The sequence below is a fragment of the Setaria viridis genome, chromosome 3, assembly GCF_005286985.2.
Source record: "Setaria viridis chromosome 3, Setaria_viridis_v4.0, whole genome shotgun sequence".
In the NCBI taxonomy this organism is placed as follows: domain Eukaryota; kingdom Viridiplantae; phylum Streptophyta; class Magnoliopsida; order Poales; family Poaceae; genus Setaria; species Setaria viridis.
Genome location: NC_048265.2, coordinates 23,309,658 through 23,332,166, shown reverse-complemented (window position 1 = coordinate 23,332,166; position 22,509 = coordinate 23,309,658). Strand labels below are relative to the sequence as shown.

At 49.8% G+C, this 22,509-nt stretch overlaps 2 protein-coding genes across 2 annotated transcripts; both read right to left on the bottom strand.

Moving 5' to 3' along the window:
* Positions 1-10,097: 10,097 nt before the first annotated feature.
* Positions 10,098-14,083, bottom strand: LOC117848004 (uncharacterized). The gene is made up of 3 exons (XM_034729310.2): positions 13,945-14,083; positions 12,638-13,848; positions 10,098-12,235 (listed from the first exon to the last, which is right to left on the bottom strand). Exons 1-3 carry the CDS (start codon positions 13,971-13,973, stop codon positions 12,183-12,185), a joined length of 1,293 nt encoding a protein of 430 aa, XP_034585201.1. The 5' UTR covers positions 13,974-14,083; the 3' UTR covers positions 10,098-12,182.
* A 4,030-nt stretch (positions 14,084-18,113) lies between these two features.
* On the bottom strand, positions 18,114-20,705 carry LOC117849156 (PHD finger protein ALFIN-LIKE 3). Its single transcript, XM_034730740.1, has 5 exons — positions 20,567-20,705; positions 19,318-19,350; positions 19,024-19,234; positions 18,426-18,522; positions 18,114-18,344 (listed from the first exon to the last, which is right to left on the bottom strand). Exons 1-5 carry the CDS (start codon positions 20,703-20,705, stop codon positions 18,114-18,116), a joined length of 711 nt encoding a protein of 236 aa, XP_034586631.1.
* Between the last annotated feature and the right edge of the window lie 1,804 nt (positions 20,706-22,509).

Sequence of the window (22,509 nt, the reverse complement as noted above, 5' to 3'; positions counted from 1 at the left end):
TCGATCTCGTCCAGCTCGGCCTTGGAGTAGCCGGAGGCATACCCGCTCATCCCAGCGAAGTTGATTAAGGAGTAGTGGGAGCCAAAGACGCTGAAGGCTTGCCTCACGCCGACGTGAAGTGCCTCCCGAGCGATCTCACAGGCCCGTCGGTACGCCCCAAGGACACGAGCCGCCAACGAACTCGTCCCCTCCCCTGGACCACGCCGAGGCCATCGCAGACAACGCGGACCGCGTCCCGCAGGTTGCCATGCTCAGCGCGCTTTGCTTCGAGGATCTCCCTCAACCGGGCGAGGTCATCTGTAAGGTCCATCCACAAAAGTCCACCAAGTCAGAAACCATCGCAACACCGCAAAAGCAAAGAAATGAGAAGAGCCTTACTCTCGGATTGAGCCTTTAGCTCACGCTCCCGGTCGAGCCCGTGGGCCACGACGGTCTGAAGCCCCTGCACTCACACGTGGAGCTGACTGACCTCCGCCCCAAGCTCGGTCGCTATCTTCTCGGCCTCAGCCTTCCAGATCGCCTCGGAGCCCCGCTCCTGCCAAGCCTTCTGCCGCTCGTGCTGGATACGCTCGACGGTTTTCTGAAGGGCCTCGTAGTCCCCCTTCAGCCGTGCGAGCTCCTCGGCATTGTGGCGGGCCTTCTCGGCAGCAGCCTAGAACTCCTTGAGATCGAGGCGAGCCTTCTCGACGACAGCCTGGAACTTGTCCTCCGCCCGCCGCGCGTCCTCCCGCGCTGCCTGCTCGCGCTTGCGCAAGTCGGTGATGACCTGCTGAGCGGCGGCGACCTGCGCGGTCAGCTCCCCGGTCTGCTGCCTCTCCACGGAGAAGCGATCCCAGAGCCCCCGCTCGAGCCAGAGGAAATCGGATTTCCCCTAGCTGCATTCCTGGAGGGCCTATAAAACAAATTATGCTCAGCAACGGAGGAACGAGAGGAAAACAACCATCAGGGAAAACACCGCACCTGGCCACCGGGGACGACGACGCCGTCCAGCTCCCCCATCGCAGAAGACAGGGCAGCGCAGACATTCGCAAGCCCGCCCTGCACCGCATGCCACTTGCCCCACTCCTTGGCGTCGTCCAGCACGAAGAGGGGTCTCTGCGGGTCATCGCATGACCTCCAGCGCAGGTTAGGCCCACCCCACGCCTTCGGGATGGGATTAACCGGGATAAGGGTGGGAGCCGCTCTGGCCGAGCCCGACGTCGCCGTCGGGGCAGGCGCCACCACCCCTAATGCCGTCGGTCTCGTCGATGGCCCTGGCACATGCGTCACTGTCTCCGTCGCGGCTGCCGGAGCGGGCGTTCCCATTCTCGCCGCCGTCGCGGCCCCCGTCGTGGCCGCTGGGGTAGGCGTCCCCACCTCCGTCGCGGCTGCTAGAGTAGGCGTCCCTGCCCCCGCCACCACCGGCGTCTCCGTCGCAGCCGCTGGAGTAGGTGTCCCCGCCTCCACCGCCGCCGCTGTCCTCATCGCCACCGCGGGGGCAGACGTTCCCTCCTCCGCTGTTGCCGCCGTCTCCGTCGCGGTCACTGGGGCAACTGCCCTCATCTCCGCTGCCGCCGTTGCCGCTGGAGCCACGGGCTCCTCCTCCGCCTCGTCGTCGAGGTCTATCACCTCGCCGGTCGGCGGCACCCCAGGGGCAACACCTTGTCCCGCAGGGTCAGCCGCGGAGGCAGAAGGCGGAGCAGGGGTCGGACCCTTCCTTGAGCCCGGCTGCGGCACCCTTCCTCCGGTTGCCGCCGTAGGGGCCGCCTCCGCGGTAGGCTCCGCAGTCTCCCCGGCGACACCGTCGCTCGCCGCCGACGGGGTCGCGGCTCGCCCCGTGGAGGTGGACGACACCCGCAACACCTTCTTCGGTGCCAGCGGCGGGACGAAGTCCGGAGGGGCGGCGCTGTGAAACAACAAACAACATCATCAAAAACGGCTCGATGCCGGGGCAGAAATAAGATGCGCAAGGAATTTCCACTTACACTCCCTCAGCGCGAGGACAACGGGCGTGTTTCGCCTCTGAGCTCGACGCCGACCCCGAGGCATCTAGCAGCGGCCGCTTGCCGCTACTCCTCTGCTCGCGGGATGCAGGCAGAGGGTCGGGGGTCGGCTCCGTCGACTCCCAAGGCACGCCCCGCGCTGACCCCGGGGGCGCGGCTCCAGAGCCTTGCGGGGTCGGGTCCTGGGCAGGCGGTCCGCTCGCCTTGTCCCTCGCGGCCGTTTGGGAGTGCTGCTCCCGGATAACGAGTGCGCCCGGCTGGGGGGCCAGAATATACTCCTCCTCCTCCTCCTCCTCCTTCTCATCCTCATCGTCATCGTCGTCGTCGTCCGACACGACCCTGCCCCGCTGCCACCGTTGAAGCTCCTTGGTAGCCTTCTTCTTCTTCTTCGCTGTCTCCTTGTCCTTACGCCTCTTCTGCTTCTCGGTGAAGAGGCGGTTCTGCTGACGCCGCTCCGCGTCCTCTGGCACCGACGGGCGCGAGTCCACGACTTGGGTCATGTGGCCCTGCGGATACGAAAACTCTGTGTCAGAGCAACGAACCAAGAAATGCAGGAGAGAGAGATGGGAGCGCGAAGTCCTCACCAGCTCGACGAAATTCTCATCCGGGCGCATCGGGGGGTGACCGGGCACCGAACAATCGACGTCCTTGTCGTCCAGTGCCTCCTCAACTCGCTGCCGGATCTCAGTGTCAGCGAGCGCGCCCATCGCAAGAACGGTGCCCTCGGTCGGCACGCCGGGAACCATGTCGGCGAGTGAGCGAACCCGGAGCATCAGTGACGCCACCCTCCGAGCGTGGTATGCCCCGATGACTCCAGCCCCGGTCAGGCCCTTTCCCTTTAGGTGCTCGATGGCCTGAAGCAGACCGGTGATCCGCTTCTTCTCCTTTTCAACCGGGCCGTACGACCATAGCTCCAGCACCGCTTTGATGACGCGGCCCGTGAACGTCGGCAAGGGGGAATTGGAGTAGTTCTTCACGTAGAACCACTGCTGATGCCACCCCTTGTGGGACGCCGCGGTCTTTATCGCCATATACTCCTTGGCACGGTTCTGGCGGAGGTGGATGGCGGTGCACCCTATCGGCACCGGAGTCGCTCGCTGCTGGCTCCCCTTCTTCTCGACCCTCTGGTACAAGCTGACTGCGAAGAAGTACTTCCAGAGCGAGAAGTTGGGCTCGATGCCCAGGAACCCCTCGCAAAACGCGATGAACGCCACGATGTGTTGGATCCCATTGGGATTGAGATGTTGCAGCTCGAGCCCGTAGTAGTGCAGTAGCCCGCGGAAGCAGCGGCTCGGCGGGGTCGCGAACCCCCTCTCGTGGAAGCGGGCAAACGAAACGACGTAGCCGGCGGGTGGATTCGGCACATCTTCCCTCTCGGGGAACCACTATTCGTCTCCCTTGGTCCTCTCGCAGAGGAGGCCTTTCCTCATGAGGTCGTCGGCGCGCGAGGTACCGAAGCTTGAGCGCGTCCAGGACTCCATCGTGAAGGGGAGAAAGGTTCGACGGCAGAGGGCGAGGGAAGCTGCTGCGCTAGGCTGAGGAAGGCGAACAGCACGCAAGAAGGCAAAGGGCGCGCGAGAAGGCGAAAAAGTTTGAGAACAGGTGTGGGCAGAATCGGCGAGGCAGACCCCCCGTCTTATAGGGAGGCGCGTGGGAAGCGGAATAGGTGGGCCCATCGCAGTAAATGCAGCGCCAGGTACACCCCGTCACGCCCACCTTTTTGGGAAGTCGTGCGCACGACCTGCTGCAGGAAAACATCCCCTCCTCCCTTGTTTTGCGGGCCAACATCTTCCCCCACTTCGCCTCCCGGAGAACGCACGCGCACAACCTCCTCCACGTCCAGCCTAGGGCCCACCAATAGGTAAGAAAGGGATATGGGGCCGAAAACGCCCCTACGGCCCATTACAGTCCAGGGGTTCGAAGGCTGGCCCACTACAGGTTCAACAACCACCCCAGGATAACCCCGAGCGAGGGGTGAGAAGGGACGGGTCCGCTAGCGGCCATCACCCGGGCGCATGACAGTCTAGGGCATCCCGACCTCACGTTCGAGTCCGAACTGGCATCAAAGTTCATGGGTTTTCCCCAAAGAAAGGCAACGAGCCCCCGTATCCGATCGAACAGACTCAGGAACTATATGAACTGGCCGGACGGAATCTGGGGTACGCCACTAGCTTGGCCCAAGCCGGACCCCCCCCCCCCCCCGAACGGGGATCGGGACCCCACTCGAATCAACCCGTTTCCAGCTCAACGAGGACCACGGTTCGTCCGGCGAGAATAGCATGGCACGGCTCACCCCCTCCATCTCAGCGAACGGACGCTTGAGGGGTAACGATCAAAAGTCGACCTAGCCTCCTGATCGGTCTCCTGCAACGCGCGGGGGCTCGGGGGCTAGCATCGCACCAATGACCACGCGGATGGTCGCGATTTGAAGTCTCGAGGCGAGAGTGCCCTACGGAACAATAAGAAATCCTCCCACGCCAAGCCATCCACAGGACATCTCGCCTGATCAATCTCCCCAGCCAAGCTGAGCAAACAACACTCCCTATCTCTGATTAACTGCAGCTCGAAGGGCAAGTAAAGATCCCCGATGAACGACGAAAGCAGCCTCTGGAGGAGCATCCTTGCTCCACCACAGGCTCGGGGGCTACTGTTGGGGGGAAACGTTAACGACTTGCTAATGCCCCTTAAAACAACAATCATGAAGGCCCAGGCCCACCTGCGGTAACGATGATTACCGCAGACCCAGCATGGACAGGGAACATCCCTCTCCGTCTCGCCCAACCCAGGGCCCTGGGTCGGACACTCCCGACCCCTCGATGGCGAAACTCTGCCTCGCCCGACCCACGGTCCCAGGGTTGGGTGCGCCTGACCCCTTGCTGCAAGGCTCCGCCTCGCCTGACCCTAGGCGTAGGGGGTCGGACTCATTCGGGCCCACAATACAATGGTCCACCTCGGGCGTAGGCCGGCAGACGAGGGCGCGGATCTCGTGGGTCCCCCACCGATCTTGCCATAAATGCGCCATGGCTCTGGCGCGCAGAAAGGCGCCCGCACCCCACGACATGACCCGCCACAAGTAACCGGGCGGAACACTGTAGCCACGACCGCACAGGCTACAGTGGGCACGGCTCCCCCTGATTCGCCATAGGGCACTCATAGCATGCGTCGCCCGACACAGGAGGGAGCGCTGCCCGTTCTCGTGCCCAGCGTATCCGGCGACAGGGACGTGACATCCGTGTTCCACGGGATGTAAGCAAGACAACAGGGGTCAGCCGTCTCCCCCAACGTGCACAGTTACCACGACCGGACACCATCATCATGCCCGGCGGCGACGGTCGCCTGGAGGATCGGCGACAGGATCCGGCGGCAGCCACCCTCCTCCGGTGGCTGCGCTGACAGGAGTCGAAGGCCGGAGCAGGAGGCGGCGACTCGGGAACTTGGTCCTTCTCCTTGTACTTTACTTCACTTAGCTTATCTCTTTTACTTCTCCTAACACCCAGTCTCGCCTGTAACCCTGAACCCTCCTTGCGCTATAAAAGGAGAACCAGGGGCCCTGAGACCGGGAGGACTCTCAAGCCAACAGAACCCACACACTCACCTAACGAGCATCAGTGCACACCCAAGAGACTTAGGACCGGCTCCCTCTCTCGCCCGTTTGTAACCCCTACTACAGACCCCGCGTGGGTAACACGAGCAGCTCCTCATACTGGACGTAGGGCTTTCCTCACCCAAACCAGTCTAACCTCGTGTCTCCCTACGCCACCATCCGAGGCCTTACGCGCGTAAAAGAAAATTTTCTAGCTGTAGTCTTGATCCGTTAATCTTGACAACAACACAAACGTACAAGTTTTTCATTTGATGCTAAGGATTGGAAGGATTAAGTTTAAAGGTTGTATTTTTTGAATACAAACTTTTGCATACAATCTCAGATGAATACAAACTTTATATTAAAATTGTAGAGCTCGATGAGATTTTAAAAATTGCAGTTGAGAACTTTTTCAGTAAGAAAAATTTTTAGTTGAGAACTTTTTCATTAAGATTGTTTAGTGGTCCAAAAATGTATTATAAGTTTAGAGAAGAAATACATTTGCCACATCATCGATCCACAACTCCGAAACTAAGCATTCCTATTGGCCAAACTCTCCTCCCACCCTTCCTTCTCAACCAGTCAACCTTATCTCCTCCCTCTCCCTCTTCTCTCCTACCTCTCCTCTCACTCGCGGCCCTATCTCCTCTCTCTCCTCTCTCCTACCTCTCCGGCGTGCCCACGCGGAGGAGCCCCGGCGGCCAACGCAGCCCCCTCAGCACCGGTCCCCGCGGCGGAGGCGGTCGGCGTGGCAGTCACCCTAGCCTCGACCCTTGCGGCAGAGGCAGCCGGCGGGACCCGGCAGAGCGAGCCATGTGCCCCAGCGGCGCGAGTGGCCGGCTGGCTCAACCCCGGCAGCGGACCCGACGAGGTTGGCCGCCGCAGGCGGCTCCACCTCCATGGTGGGGACGGCCTGCGCGGGCAACCCCGACCATAGCGACAAGGCTGGCCAGCGTGGCCCCGGCAACTGGCACTCCAATTTCCTTTTTTTCATTTTCTTTTTTCTTTTTCTTTCTTTTGTTTAATCGGTTACTAGGGGTGGGTGACGGGGTTACCCACCCTGCAAATGGGGTTTCCAAGGGCGGGTCACCCCTCACCCGCCCCATGAAATTGTTTTCCAGGGTGGATGTTTTACCCGCTCTTGCAAAGAAATATTTCTAGCTGCAAAAAGCAGGAGCGGGTACCGCACCCGCTCGTTCAATTGTCATTTCAATCGTCCATGAAAACTATTTTTTTAGTAGTGAATTGCAAGGCATGTGATTGGATATGGTCAGATAAAATGAAACTCTTTGACCCCCAATGCCAGTTTCATCAGGATTCATAGTACTGGAAACAATGCATATACAACTCGATAAAACTCATTACCTCTCTCTCTTTATAATTGTGTTGCCATGTCATTACATATATGGATATGTCACCATATTTAACGTGCATGAAATCTCTATGAAACTCCCACGGCACTCAAATTTTGGGCTCCCCATTTCACCTGCAATTCCAAACACCCGGTGCAAGCTAGACACAACTCTCTATTCTCTGTTTTTTTTAATGTCGTAACAGACATGAAACTAGCAATATTATAAGCGAGCCATGATGTCACAGATGGCCATAAAAAAAAACTGACTGCTGTCACATCTAAGGGAGCCCCCGGCCGTAACCTACTCCCATCTCTCGCTCCCATAGCGGCATTGCCATTGCGTCGCACCTTGCACACCGCACTCGATGGGCGCACGCTTTCTCACGCAAACCCAGCTCAAGACTCTACCACCTGCCCGTGTTTGTGTGTGTGTGTGTGGTTGGTTTATGTCCAGGCCGGCCGGCGGTCTCGGCTTCGCGCCTATATAAACCCACACCACCAGCATACATTCTCCACTGCATCTTCCCATTCACATTCATTCTCTGAAGCTAGCTGCTAGTAGATACAGTGAAGTGTAGTTGAGGCCTTGCTTAGCTCTTGACGCCGGCCGGTGTCGTTCTTGTGCTTGGTGAGAAGGTCCCTGTTGGAGAAGCAGGGCACGTGCAGGTAGAGACACGCCGGAGCACGGCCGGCGGACTCACGCGCACCTGCGTGTGGCCGGTCGAAAGTAAGCGAGCGAGGAAGCTTGCTTCTTGCTCCAATGTGCTAGCTCCTGCACATGCTCCCCTTCTCCACCATGGCCTTCTCACCACCCTCTCCGCGGTTCATGGACCTCAGCTTGGCTGGCGCGACGCTTCTGAAAACTCTCTCTCTCTCTCTCTCTCTCTCTCTCTCTCTCTCTCTCTCTCTCTCTCTCTCTCTCTCTCTCTCTCTCTCTCTCTCTCTCTCTCTCTCTCTCTCTCTCGTTTTTTTGAAGCATTTCTCTCTCTCGTTTTGAAAATGAATTTCTGGCATATGCTGTGGTATGAGTTGCTGGTTTGCACTTGCGCGCCTTTAAATACGAATTACCGCGATAAATTGGCCATTACGTTTTAAGACTTTTGTAACGACCGTACCGCTGGTAAATTACCTGTTACTACACTCTTAGGGAACGGAGCATTCTCAGCATTATGTAGTACCTGTATTGTCGCCGAATTCATGCATGCATTAGCATTACTGCTTAATTTCTTCACAGCGCGTGTCATCAAGATTATATTGATGTTTTCAGATGGTCTGTACTCACTGTTTGACTTGACGATATTGGATCCCCTCTCTTCTGACAACTAGCGCATGGGCCAAATTAAACGCCCAAGCTTCTATAATTTAAATCTTGTAGCTGGAATGTTCACCTGTTACCGTTGATACCAGTCTACCATAAACCAACTCGGTTGCAGTAGTAGAAAGAAACACAAATAAAAAGGTGAAGCAGCTGATGTAAAAATCTCGATCTAGTGCAAAGTTGCAAGCAGATACAGTGCCTTATAAGCACCTCTAGTTGCTCCATCAGTTAAGTCTTTGTCTTTTTTTTTGAACGGAAGTCTTTGTCCTTAGCTTAGTTCACTAAGTAAAGAATTGCTTTCGATGCGCCCCCTTTTGTTCCGGTTTAAAGTTGGCCCGGGACAAAAGGTTCACCAACCGGGACTAAAGCTCGATCACTGGTGGGGGGGGCTCACCAACTGGGACCTTTTATCCCGGTTGCAAAGGTTAGTGGGAAAAAAAGACTCTGAGAGGCCTTTTATCCCGGTTTGAAACACCAACCGGGATAAAAGACCCCCCCTTTATCCCGGTTGGTGTGAGGCTAAGGGTTGAGAGCCTCAACCCTTTTATCCCGGTTTGTAATACCAACCGGGATAAAAGGGGGTCATTTATCCCGGTTGGTGTTTCAAACGGGATAAAAGGGTCCCCAACGAGGTGACTGAAAGAGGGCTAAATTCCTTGAACCCTTTTATCCCGGTTTGTAATACCAACCGGGATAAAAGGGGGTCTTTTATCCCGATTGGTGTTTCCAACCGGGATAAAAGGGTCCCCCACGAGTTAATACAAAAAGGATAGCATCCCCTATATAGTCAGATGTGGTGTGTAGGTGGGATGGCAAGGAAGCTACGCGTGAGGCTGGAAGTTTTGGGTTCGAATCCTACGCAGCGCGCACGCGCGAAATGGGAGCCTAGGATTTCTTTTTTTTTTTTGCAGCACCTGCCGTGGTGAGTGACCCGGGACAAAAGACCCCCCCTTTTGTCCCGGTTGGTTTATCCCGGATGGATTTTCGGGAAATTTGCACCCTACCAACCGGGACTAAAGGCCAATTCTCTACTAGTGGTTGCAAGAAATTTAAGTTTGGATCAGCAATGGACAATTTATCACACTAAATATAGATAGCACATTTAATTTCACGAGGGAAAAAATTTTACTTCCTCCGTCAAAAAAACATGTCATTCTATGATTCAAAATTTATCCAAAAATAGGTCGTTTTACCCTATTTGGTATGCGCATGCGGATATCAATTAGCGCCAAATATAGCTAATAAATAGGGGTACACAAGATCATTCTCCCTTCTTATTTTAAAATTCATAGAATGATATTTTTTTGAACGGAGAGAGTATGTCGAATAAAAGGAGTACAAATGCACCATGGGCTGCAATCTTTAAAGGCCTAGCTTTGATACTTGGCAATCCCAGCCCAGCCCACAGTATATAGGCTGTCCCAAAAAAAAGGGACATAGAAGGCCATGCTTCTCAGTTCTCACTGCGCGAGTGCACGTTACCCATTTTCTCCTGTGATTCTCCACTCTTCAAGCAAGCTTCCCATCTTCTCCTGTGAATGACATCAATTCTAAAAGAGCCTGTGTTCAAGCAATTGTCCAATGAAATAGCTAAATGGAGTTTGAGGAGTACAAGAATGTCTGTAATTCTAAAACACAAAATAACAAAGAATGTATGTAACTTTGCATCAGTACCATTTAGACGCTACAGTAATTCAGCTAAGCAGCGCTTACCATCATAATCATCTGCAACTTAACAGGACCATAGCCGAATAGTAAGGCCCTATTTGAATCCATTAATTAGTACTAATATTAGCTGCTAACTATTAGCACTAATGGATCCAAACAGGGCCACACATGTGCATCACGACATCAGTCATAAACCTTGTATCAAGAACGAATTTTGAATTCGAGTATCACTCAAATTTACAACATGATTTGCTTCCATCCACAAATAATTATACGAGAAAAACACCCCTGAACACAGTTCAACTGATGATGAATGTACCTCAACAGCCAGGCAACAACAGCTATATATAGCCAAATGTTTTATCAAATAATAAATAAAGAAACTAGCTATCTTTGATATAGTTGATGACTTCAGTGAGAGGAACTTGTCCAGTTCTACAGTTTTCTGCAGCAGCCATCCAAAAATATCATCCGAAATGGCCTTTCTCCCCATATCAATTGGAACTGCATGTTCTGTTTTGTTTTGACAAAATTGCAAGGCCAAGTCCACCAACTTTAGTGCGTAAGACCTGGAAGTTCGGGTTTTTGGCAACATGGGCATATCAACACTGAATTGAAAGAGGGCAATCGTTGTAGCCTTGTAGGAGTTGCCCAGATCGTTTCAGCATAGGTAGATGGGGTCCCAAATGGTCTCCTCTGGCTTCTGGCGATGGCTCAGGTCAAGGAAGGCCATGGTGGAAGGCAAAGGGTCTCCAGCTCTAGCCAGAGCGATGGATCGGGTGGAAGCACAAGAGTGGGCCCAATTGCCCAAAGTGGGGAGAAAGCGGTATTCCTATCTGGCTTTCGGAAGCTAGATAGTTATTTGACTTCTACCGCTTTAAGATGCGTACGCGAGCTAGAGACCATCCGATCCCCTTCTCTTCCTTTGTTCCTCTTCTCAGCGCCCGCGCCGCCGCTGCCTCCTGTGCCGCCGAGGAGTCATCTAGTGGAGTGGGCGGGAGGTAGGGGGAGCGGCCAGCAGCAAGGTCACCGCTGGCTAGGGTGGTGGTCGAGGTCGGCGGGATTATGGTTAGGGATTCTGGGTTCCAGAGCTAGCTTCAATGGCCGGCAGTCCTAGAGGAGGAGGAGGTAGGCTTCTTCCAAGTTTAGATATTTAGATAATATTAAGCATGCATTGGTCATGGCTTTCTTCTTCTTCTTTTTTAAATTTGATAGTTAACATAATGCTATTTGTTTTGTGCGCCATACAAATGATAGACGGTCTTCCTTTGAAAACTGTAAAATATCACTTTACGGTAGGTAGTTGAATTGTATATGGTAACCCTTTAAGATAATGGTTAAAAAACTGTTTATCATGACCATTTTTTTGTATGATTAAGCACAATTATAAAGCAAAAACTAATCAGATATTATACATTTGGGATCTAATTTGATATCACTTGCATAATTTTTAATTAGGACAACAATGATTTCAATATGGTACACGTGTGTTGTGATAAAGCTTCATGGTAGATGCATCATGCATAGTACAATGGTTGCATAGAAGATTTTTGAAGCTACTTCCTACTAGTCGCCTTTATCACATAGGTCACTCACATGTGATGCCAATAAAAATTGAAGTAGTGGCTAGTTACATATCTACAATATCTTACTATCTACCCTCCGTTCATCATTACAAACTATAAGACGTATTTTGTTTCTTTAGGACAAAGATTTGACTGACAAGTACACCATTATTATGTCATTTATCTAATACAAAACTTATAATCATAAGTGAGTATTATTTAAATAAGAATATAATTACATCGATTTGTGTCAAAGAATTATATGTATTGTTAGTCAAAGATTTGTCATAAAGAAACAAAATACTATTTTTGAAGATGAATGGAGGAACGCAATTGCCTTGCACTTGAAAGAATTGTTCATGACACTATGACAAATTGCATCCACTAAGATATCGAGTAGGATACTATCAAATAATTAATGAATAGAAAAAAATACTCTTGTAGTTCTATCCCTGTCACTAAATATTCTGGTGGCTTGAAAAAGGGATACAAAAAGAGAAACTAAGAAATAAAACTTAGTAACCCACCATCATGCATGAGTTCCAGTGCAAAAGATAGATTTGTTGCCTAAACTGAAAAGAAAAGTTGAGTACCTAAACTGAATTCTCAAGTAGAGTTAACATTTGTTGCCAAGAATATATAGGAGAAAGGAAAAGAAACAATCACATGTTTTAACAACACAAGAATTTGCATATATAATGGGACAATCTTCTCATGTGTTATTCAATATTTCTGTTCTGTTATCTCCCTCACGGATTCCCCAACCTACATAAGAGAGAAATAAGTCATAAGTTAAACAAGGTAAATTACATATTCATGAATGTAAACTGACAACATTAGTAGCTTTATTTGCAGGCTAAGAAATGTTTGCAGCAAAGAGGGAATAGCAACCACAAATCAACCCTTTCCAATTTCGCCTATATATGTCAGATAGCTCAGCCTTACCATCCAGTGGGAGTAATGTCTATTTCCAACTATTACGAAAAAAACAACTATAATAATATGTTTTACCATTGTCTATGCATTTAAGTAATAAATCAAAACTATATTGAAATAAGTCCAGAGACTAGGGAAAAAACAAAAAAAAAATTGCAATGCATGCTTTAACTTGCTAGCCAATAGTTGAAATTTGTTACATATGCAGTTCAAAGACAAGCTGTATATTACCTGCAGTATAGAAACTTGCGTAAGGATGACATGAATAATATGAACCAATCCGATAGACATTGAAAAGCTCCGTGAATTGCATTGATTCAAGTTGGATAGCGAAGGCACCAGTAGAAGTTGACAGATGAATTGCATTGCTATCCTCATCGTACCCAAGTATCCTTGCTGGCAAACTGTCCATCGAAGGCGGTAGCGAAAGGAGCTTGTCTACTTGAATTGTTTTCTGCAGCACCCATCCAACAACACCACCTGAATCGGCCTTCCTCCCCCACATCTGGATGCTAAACCTCGACAAAATTGCAAGGCCAAGCCCTCTATCTTGTGTCCGCACAACCTGGGATATTGAACTATCAACAGAATGGAGGCTCACTGGTGTCTCGATGACACCTAGGCGCTGCCTATCCAAATCAAGTTCAAGGAAGCCGTTTGACCACTGGAAAAACCCACAGAGTACCGCATTTCCAATCAAGACATTGGGCAGATTGGAGAAAGGAGATAGAATGGTAGTTGAGATGGTATTGCCCCATTTTCCGGTCCCCGATTCGTAGACGCACATGATGAACACACTTGCATGATCATGGTTTATCTCCGTGCGTATTAAGATCACCTTAAAGGGCCTCATCAAGTGGCCATCATCACCACCGGGCACAAGGGCATCGCCATCACCGCCGCCGCCGCCGCCGCTCAGCACGGCGCCACGGCAGCAGTGCGCCCCATTGTCGGTGGTGAACTCCGACGGATACGCCACGGTGGCCTGGCGGTTGGTGACGGGATCCCACACGATGGCCTCGAGGCGTCTCCGGTTGATGAGGAGGGCGAGGCCGTGGCGGCAGCCGAGGAAGAACAGGCGCTCGCCGGCTGGTTGCTGCTGCGGCAGGGAGAAGCGCGCGGGCGGGATGGAGTTTGGCGGGGCCAGCGTGGGGGTGAAGACGGGTCCGCGATGGTCGTTGAAGAAGTAGCCGAGCAGGGGAGGTGTCCTGTGGTGTTCCCGGAAGCGGCGGAGGAAGCCGGCGTCGGAGACGAGGCGGCGCCAGCGTTTGCAGACGAGGGAGGCGCGGGGGAGGGAGGAAGGGAGTGGCGGCAGGCGGAGGAGGATCTCACGGAGGAGATCCTCGTTGTCCGGCAGGGACACTGTCGCCGGCGCCGGCAAGGAGGGAGCTGCGCATGTCTTGATGGCCGATGCGGCTGCACTTTCCGATCCGATGAAACACCTGATATGGCAAGAATGGTAGCATAATCGTCGGAACTTGGAAGGAAATGGAAGAATTGCCTATAACATACAGTAAGTATCTAAACAAAGCTGCTACCTTGCAAGATCCTGGAACTTGAGCAGCATCGTTGTGAAGCCGCCGATGGCGTTATCGTGTTATGGGGAAGAGAAGCTCCAAGCGGCCGCTCGTCTGGCCGGGGAGGACTGTAACTGGACTACACTGGAGACGAAGCCGCGCCCTCCGCTGCATTTTATGGACTGAGTTGTGGCTGTGACAACTTATGGGGTCCAAGTCAGTGTCAGAATATCTGGTCGATTTCAAAGTCAATGATCAAACGGCAGTGATTATTCGTTTGTCCTTTTTGTTCTCGACGCGTGGTACACGTACTTAGAATTTTACTCGGAAGACTTTGAAAGCATTTGCTGAACTCTCAATTGTTTGATTGGATTTGAGGTAGATCAGGATTCAATCAGAACGAAGATACGAGCATGCATGCATGCTTCTAGATCGCGCATTTAATTACTATTCCTTTTGGTCACGTAGATTTTTTTAGAAAAGATGAAACTCTTTCAAATCAAACATCAAAATTAGCTTGATCTTGCGTACTTTTGTCTTATTTTGAAATCTTTAATTGTAACTTCATCTAGAATGCTCAGCCGATCACAAGAACTCTTGAACTTAATTATAGTTTCGAAAAGAATGAAATCAATTCAAATACTACTATCCTGTTAGGTTTTTAATGAAAAGGATATTTCACTACGGGAACAGGACACTCAGCAAAGCCCTAAAAACACTCAGCAAAGACTTTGCCGAGTGTAACATCGGCAAACGACACTTGGCATAGGTTTTGACGGCAAAGAGCTGTTTGCCGAGTGTCAATCGTCGGGCACTCGGCAAAGCCCTAAAAACACTCAGCAAAGGCTTTGCCGAGTGTAACATCGGCAAACGACACTTGGCATAGGTTTTGACGGCAAAGAGCTGTTTGCCGAGTGTCAATCGTCGGGCACTCGGCAAAGCCCTAAAAACACTCAGCAAAGGCTTTGCCGAGTGTAACATCGGCAAACGACACTTGGCATAGGTTTTGACGGCAAAGAGCTGTTTGCCGAGTGTCAATCGTCGGGCACTCGGCAAATACTTTGCCGAGTGCCAAAAACACTCGGCAAACATTTTTCGAAAAAAATAAAAAAACAAGCACCAGTCGGCCACCACCCACTAGTAGAAAACTGAGTATTACTCCCGGTTGGAAGGGTGCAAATCTTTCAAAAAACTATCCGGGATAAACCAATCGGGACAAAAGGGGGTGTCTTTTATCCCGGGTCCCTCAACCAATCGGGACTAAATGGGCTACCACGCCAGGCGCGGTATAGGACCCCTTTTATGCCGGTTAGTAATACCAACCGGATAAATGGTTTTGCAAAAAAAATTGAAAAATAAATAAATTCCCGGGAGGCCTCCCCACATGCGCACGTCACGCGATTTTCACGCGAAATATGCGCGTGCGCGGTTCGTGGGATTCAAACCCACAACCTCAAGCCTCGCGCGTACCTTCCTTGCCATCCCACCTACACACCACATCTGACTATACAGGGGATCCAATCCTTTTATACTAACTCGTGGGAGACCCTTTTATCCCGGTTGGTATTACAAACCGGCATAAAAGGGTCTGAAGGATTTAGTTTTATCCCAGCCACACGTGGGGGACCCTTTTATCCCGGTTGGAAACACCAACCGGGATAAAAGACCCCATTTTATCCCGGTTGGTACTACAAACCGGAATAAAAGGGTCCTAGGGCTTTAATTCTTTTTCAGCCACTTGTGAGGGATCCTTTTATCCGGTTGGAGTTTCCAACCGGGATAAAAGGTCCCATTTTATCCCGGTTGGTGTCGTGAGTTTTAGTCCCGAGTGGTAACACCAACCGGGATTAAAAGGGTGACCTTTAGTCCTGGTTATTCTTACCACCCGAGATAAAAGTGTCTCCCACGGGTAGCTGATTTTTTCACCCGGGACTAAAGGGTCCCCCACGGGTGGCTAATTTTTGAACCGGGACAAAAGGTGACTTTTAGTTCCGGTTGCAAATACCAACCGGGAGTAATGCTCCGCGCACCCCTTTTATACCAGGCCTACTTTAAACCGGGATTAAAAGGGGGCACATCGAAAGTTAAGTTCTCTACTAGTGACCGACCGCCGCCCACCACGGCCGCCGCTAACACCACGCCCGCTGCTGCCCCACGCCGCCGCCACCACCACAACCACGCACCGACCCACTTATCACTGCCATGTACAGCATCGACACGGCGGCGCCGTTCACCTCCGCCGCCAGCTAACAATGGTCTCCACCACATCTGCTTGCCCCTCCTTCGCGGCGTAGTGAACCCCGCTGCCGCCAGCACACCCACGCCACCACCACGCCACCTCTAGCACACCCACACTGCCGCCAGCACACCCATGCACCACCACGCCGCTGCCAGTACACCCACACACCACCACGCTGCCGCCAGCACCACGAATCCCGCCGCCACGCCGCCCACCACCCGCCACCACCAGAGCCCAGATCCAACCGCCACCGGCCTCCACCAGCCAGATCCGGGAGAGGGAGGGGCGGTGCCAGGGAAGAAGAAGGCTGGGAGGGGCGGTGCCAGGGAAGAAGGGGAGGGGCCGTGGCCCAGGAGAGGGAGGGAGGGGAGGGGCGGCGGCAGGGGTCGGCCGGCGGCGGCGGCAGGGGTCGGCCGGCGGCGGCGGCAGGGAGGCAAGGGGCGCTGGGGCCAAGAGGGACGGAGGAAGAAGGGGAGGGGGAGCTGGGGGCCGGCCGAGTGCGGGGGAATGAGGGGTGGGGACCCGAAGGGGTGGGGTGCTGGTTAATAACTAGATATTTTTGTTTGCCGAGTGTCCCAGATCGGGGGCACTCAGCAAAAAAAATTCATTTTTTTCAGAATTTTTTTTTGCTGAGTGCTAAAAAACAACACTAGTCAAACTCTTTGTTTGCCGAGTGTAAAAAAAACACTCGGCAAATCCTTTGATTGCCGAATGTTTTTATTTTGCCGAGTGTTTTTGGAAAACACTCGGCAAAGAGCTGTTTGCCGAGTGCCCAAGGAAATGCACTCGGCAAACATAAAAACACTCGGCAAATTAGAGGTTTCCGGTAGTGTTTCCACTATAGCAAAAATTAACTTGATTTGAAAAACTATAACTCAAGATCGCGATTTTTCAGCTACCCCTTAGAAAAGGGAATCAACTCGAGTTAGAAATTTCCAATTCAATGAAAATATTTGTTCGAAAAAGGCTTGTCTTTACTCTTGAAGCTGCACTCTGATGTAGAAACATAATAAGTCTGTAAATTAATATGTGACCCATAACATTGGACTCCTGATAAAAGAATGACGAGAGAATTGGAAACTAAGCATTCTATTCGACAAAGAGCAGGAGAAGAAATCATAGACAAAAGGACATTGGTGGATTCTAATTTATTTAGCAACCTCAATCTTATTTCAGGTGTGTGGTTCGTAGAGTAGTTCGTATATTATGGACTGGAACATGTTGGCCGGAGGTAGAAGAGTCCAAGAGAGCAGAAAGCTAGATTGTGCATGTATTCTCGGCTTTCCGCTGTCCCTCTAGCCCGCTAGTGGTCCAAGTCCATGTCTAGGTCAAAGAGTAAGCAACGCGTGTTTTCGTTAGCTACCAGCTGTAGAGTTTCCTTTTCCTTTTCTGCTATATTGACTACTGACCACTGAGACGTATACTAATAAACAACTGTTACAGAGATGTTAAACTACGAAAGCTTTCGAGTCGTTCTACTCATTCATCAGTCTGAGACGAATCATCATTCAATCAACGTTGGCTGCACTGCCAGTAGTCCGACAATATAATGGATCCATGCACCCAACGTTTATGTGCTGGTCTGTCTTCCAAAAAATTGTAATTGTGTTGACGACCAAATTTGATAGGTACCTGGACTGTCCAGGCTATGCGCAATGGCTCAGGTTCATGACTCACCGAATATTGAAACAATTAAACAAAACTAGTTGAGAATTATTATTGGAACGAAATGAGCATCCAGGATCACGACTCACCGAATCACCAGTACATACTACAAAGAGAACACAGCAACAAAGTCCAGATTTAAGGCCGGAACAGTCAAAAGCGCCATAAGGGATCGCAATGATTTAAGGAACAACCAGCAGTAGCAAGTTGGAGACGACGGCCTTGGACCACAGGGCATGTCTAGCATCTGTAGAACAGATCAGATAGCATTGGGTAATAACTCATCTTAAGAATGCCCGCTCTTCTCACTGAGGCACTCAGGGCACTCATACTTCTTCATCTGATCTGCTTGCTTGGCCCTGATCTTCACACATTTGCCGTGGTACCACTGCTTGCAAACATCACAGCAGATCCAGAATGCGTTTGCACGGTAGCGGCCATTACAGCGTATGCAGATGATCTCATCTGTACCCTCACCCTCAGTCTGGTCGTTCTGTTCAGCAGCTGGCCTAGACACCTTTGCATAAAGAAATGTGGAATCAGTTTATATGGTCTCGGTTCGCATATATATTCTGCACTTTGAGTAAAAGCAATGTACCTTCTCTTCTTCACGACATAGGCGGCGATAGGTGTCACTAGCAAGGAATGCTGTATGCACTGTTTGCAGGCTGTTGATCCGATGGAATAAGCGCTCCCTGCCATACAATGAGCAAATCATTGAATCAGAAACAGGGTTTCAGCTGAAGTTTTCACACAAAATTGACACCAATGCATGCATGGAGGAACATTCAAAACTGCACATTCTCTTCAAAATAGGCCAATAAAGTCAGTAACAAAATAATCAAAAAGGTTCCCTCATTCAATATAATGAGAGGCAACAATCTCTGATATCATGCTGCTGACTTGCTGAGAGTAAATTATATGATCGCTAACAATCTGCGTGCGTGCGCACACACATAATTTGAAGGTTGCTTGCTACAGTTAATAAATAAAGAAGTATTTCCTCCATTTTGAACAAAATGTAGCTCGTTTTAGCTTTTTTAGATACATAGATTTTACTATGTACCCAAGTATAGGGTTATATCTAGGTACGTAATAAAATTTCTATATTAGAAAGTCAAAACGACCTGCATCTTGGAACGGATGGAGTAGGAAATATGTAAAATAATATAACTCTGTGATCGATCAGATTATACCGTTGTTCAGCTGTCATATTTTGGGCGCTTGAGAAAGCGATGTTGATGAGCCATGCGTCGCAAAGCATGGCAATGTGTTGCATCCACTTGATGCGACTCATATTACCCCTCGCTAGGTTGATTCCAAGCAGCAGTTCCTCAGGCCCCGGCTGCCGCACCTCCCACCAAATCGCGTCATTGTAGTTGCCATACAGGTACAGAGAACGCATACCTACACCCCAATGAAACAAACGTGAATCCACTTGCTCACAACATTATTTTACGTACGTACACTGCTGAGTCACAAGTACTTACCTGAGGCACACTTACGAAAGAATTCCTCCACATCTGCAAATATTGAAACACAAGGGATAGGGTTACGTGGCACAGCTAAGATTTTTTGGATGGCCAACACTACAATAACAAATAGCACATTTATGATACATTCATAGAGGACCCAACATATCGAAATGAGTTTTACTTCAAAAAGAATATAATTAAGCACATATGGGCATACCACACAAACAAGACCCATTAATGATTTTTACTTCAAAATGAACATGTAAGCACGTAATTTATATAGTTTAGAATCACACACTTTACATAAAATATATTATAAATTAATTGAAGATAACTGTAACTGGTGTCAACTATTACATCAGGTTCTCATACCAAAATTTATTAGAGGAAAAATCACCATTAAAGAGGAGTAGCAAATGGAAAAAAACACAAATGATGAAGTATTTACACTACAAGTGAACTCCACATACAATATATAATAACTAGTGTAAAAGTTGTAACACAAATAGCAACTCAAACCTCGTGAACCCAATACCAGAAAAAATATGCACATATAACAGAAATTAGAAGGGGAAAAAATCAAGCCCTACTGTTCTTGGAGCAATTAACAAAATCCTTCCCCGGTTATAAATTCAAAAGTAGCTAACTGGCTATGGACAAACCCAATCACCAGTGCAAACCCAATAAGTGAACACAACAACCTTCACACATATCACAAATCAACACTTAAAAATTAATTAGATAAATTAACTTATAGACAAATAGAAAATTTCAAAATTATATATTCATGATGTAGCCAATAATACAATTAATAATTGTTAGCCCATGTTATTTTCTAATCTTTTCTTGAACATAAAGAATATTTATTTTTAGTTATTGATAAAAAGATAAAACTGCCAAAGAAAAGATCATATACTACCAATTTGCAACAAAAAACAATTTTATCTTGCATGAAAGAAATCCCATGAGGTTCATCATATTTTTCAGTTATTTCCATATCAGCTGGGAACAAGTTGAATAAAAAGGAAACATGCCAAACTTCAAATCATCACTCCTTATGGTTATATCAAGCATGTTAAGTACAAAGCAAGCTAATCGATCACTAATTTTTATTCGTAGCATTTGATATTCAAAATGGATCCCACCCCCGGTGTGCGTGTGGCATGCTCGCATGCCACCCCAACCCCAGTTACAAAGCTACCTAGATCTACCCTTTTAACTAGATCCATGAACTTGAGATGAAATGAGATTCATGATAAATCACCTTCGGTGAGGGCGCGAATGAGACCGACACGGCGATGAGTGAACTCCCTGAAGGCCTTTATCTCTGGAGCGTAGCATGGCACCGACCTATTTGACGGCGAGAGTGGGATACGAGGGCGCCGCATGCCCGCCTCCTCCATGGGCACGTTAATGGCTAGTTGACCGCATGCCAACGATGAGTAGGTGCCAGCAGCAGTGAGCAAAGGTGGACGCGAATCCATGCTGGATTGAAGGAAGGAGCACTGAGAATTTCAGATCTGAGAAAACAAGGGAGAGAGGACGGGGAGAGGGGGAATGAAGCTGCAAGGCTTTTGTCGACTTATTTTTTAATCACGCGCTGCCAATGCCAAAGGGATAGGTACAAGATCCAAAGAAGGATACAGGGCCCACATGGGATCGGTCTTGGTTGGGACCAGTTGTTGCATTCCATGTGAGGAGCATGAGACATTAATGTGGTGGGTCATGCTTTGCGTGGGGCCCACCTATGCTTGACTCAGCATGTGAAAAGAGCATGGGTCCAAAGGTTCATAGGAGGATTGGGTGGTTCTAGACATGGTGGTGATATTGTGGTGCAACATCTTGGATTGCTGACTTCTTACAAGGTGCTTCGGTTTATTTGGTTCACTGCACACAACACCCAATCAGTTGTAAAGGTAAGATGGCCTTACATAGACAAGCCAGTCGACAGCATATAGGGATGCTAATAACCATCCCTACCGATGCTTGTAACCAACTAGCACGACACCATTCTTGTTGGCTCCCTCCAACCATGAACCCTAACCCTTTAACTCTTAGCTCCAGAAGTCAACATCACCACCTTCTCTCTCACAACTCCCCATTTGCCACCACCCTCACTTTCCTCTACTATAATACCCAAACCATTGGTGTTCTGGATCTAGCCTATTATGGACCTTGCGATCTATTCTGGGAGAGTTAGTCCTACCTTGATAGTCTAAGTAGGTTCGGGCTTGCTTATAGTCCTCGTCGCTCCAAAATAGGACCACATTAAAACTTTTACACGAAATAAGTATGAAAGTGTGAGAGAGGTGCTATGCATATGCGGGCCCATTTCACGTGGGAGGTGGGATGTAAGAAGATTTAGACATCTGGTGTTACTTACAGATGGTATTCAGACTCAGTGTTCTCGTTGCACAAGTGCATGTGTGTCCGCCTCTAGAGGGGACATGGCATGGTAGTGGCATCGAGGGTAGATCCTATACTAAGTGTTTGTCTATTATGAACACGGTAAGCTATTGAGGGCGCGTTTTGCAAAATCCGAGTTTTGCGGCTACAACATCCATAGTGTGTAGCAGTATATATAGGCATGGTTAGGCTAAAGCATACAATAGCTCACACAGGCATGCCTTGCACCCTAGTCTATTGGTGCGCCCCACGAGTCCAATTTCTCGCATCAGGAGCATCGACTCCTCGAAAAGGAGCACATCCAGGACCCAAGGAGAGCATGCCATGTGCCCCCACAACAAGCATAGTATGAAAATCTGATTTGAGCACTCTCCTCTGACATTCCCCAAGCCCTCCCAATGTGGTCGCCTAGACTTGCCTATTGATGGATGGTCTTAGGCATTTATGTGAGGGGATGGAGAGAGGCATGCAGTCTATCATCAGCTATCGACTCAATTTGATGGGCATCCTGATAGGTAGGATCATGAAACGAACAATATGTGCCCGAGCATGCCGTTCTAGGTGATGCAAGTGTTCGCAGGAATGATAAGAGGAATAGGAGTAGAGGACACGCTCCTTTCCCCGTGGGCCTGCCTTATTGCCAGACCATAACACGACTTCGAGGGATGGGAAGGCACATGTCAGCGAGAGCGGGTAGCTTTGTGTGTGTGTGTGTGTGTGTGTGTGTGTGTGAGAGAGAGAGAGAGAGAGAGAGGGGAGGGAGGGTTTAATTCTTGGAGTATAAAAGGTAAAAGGCTAGCT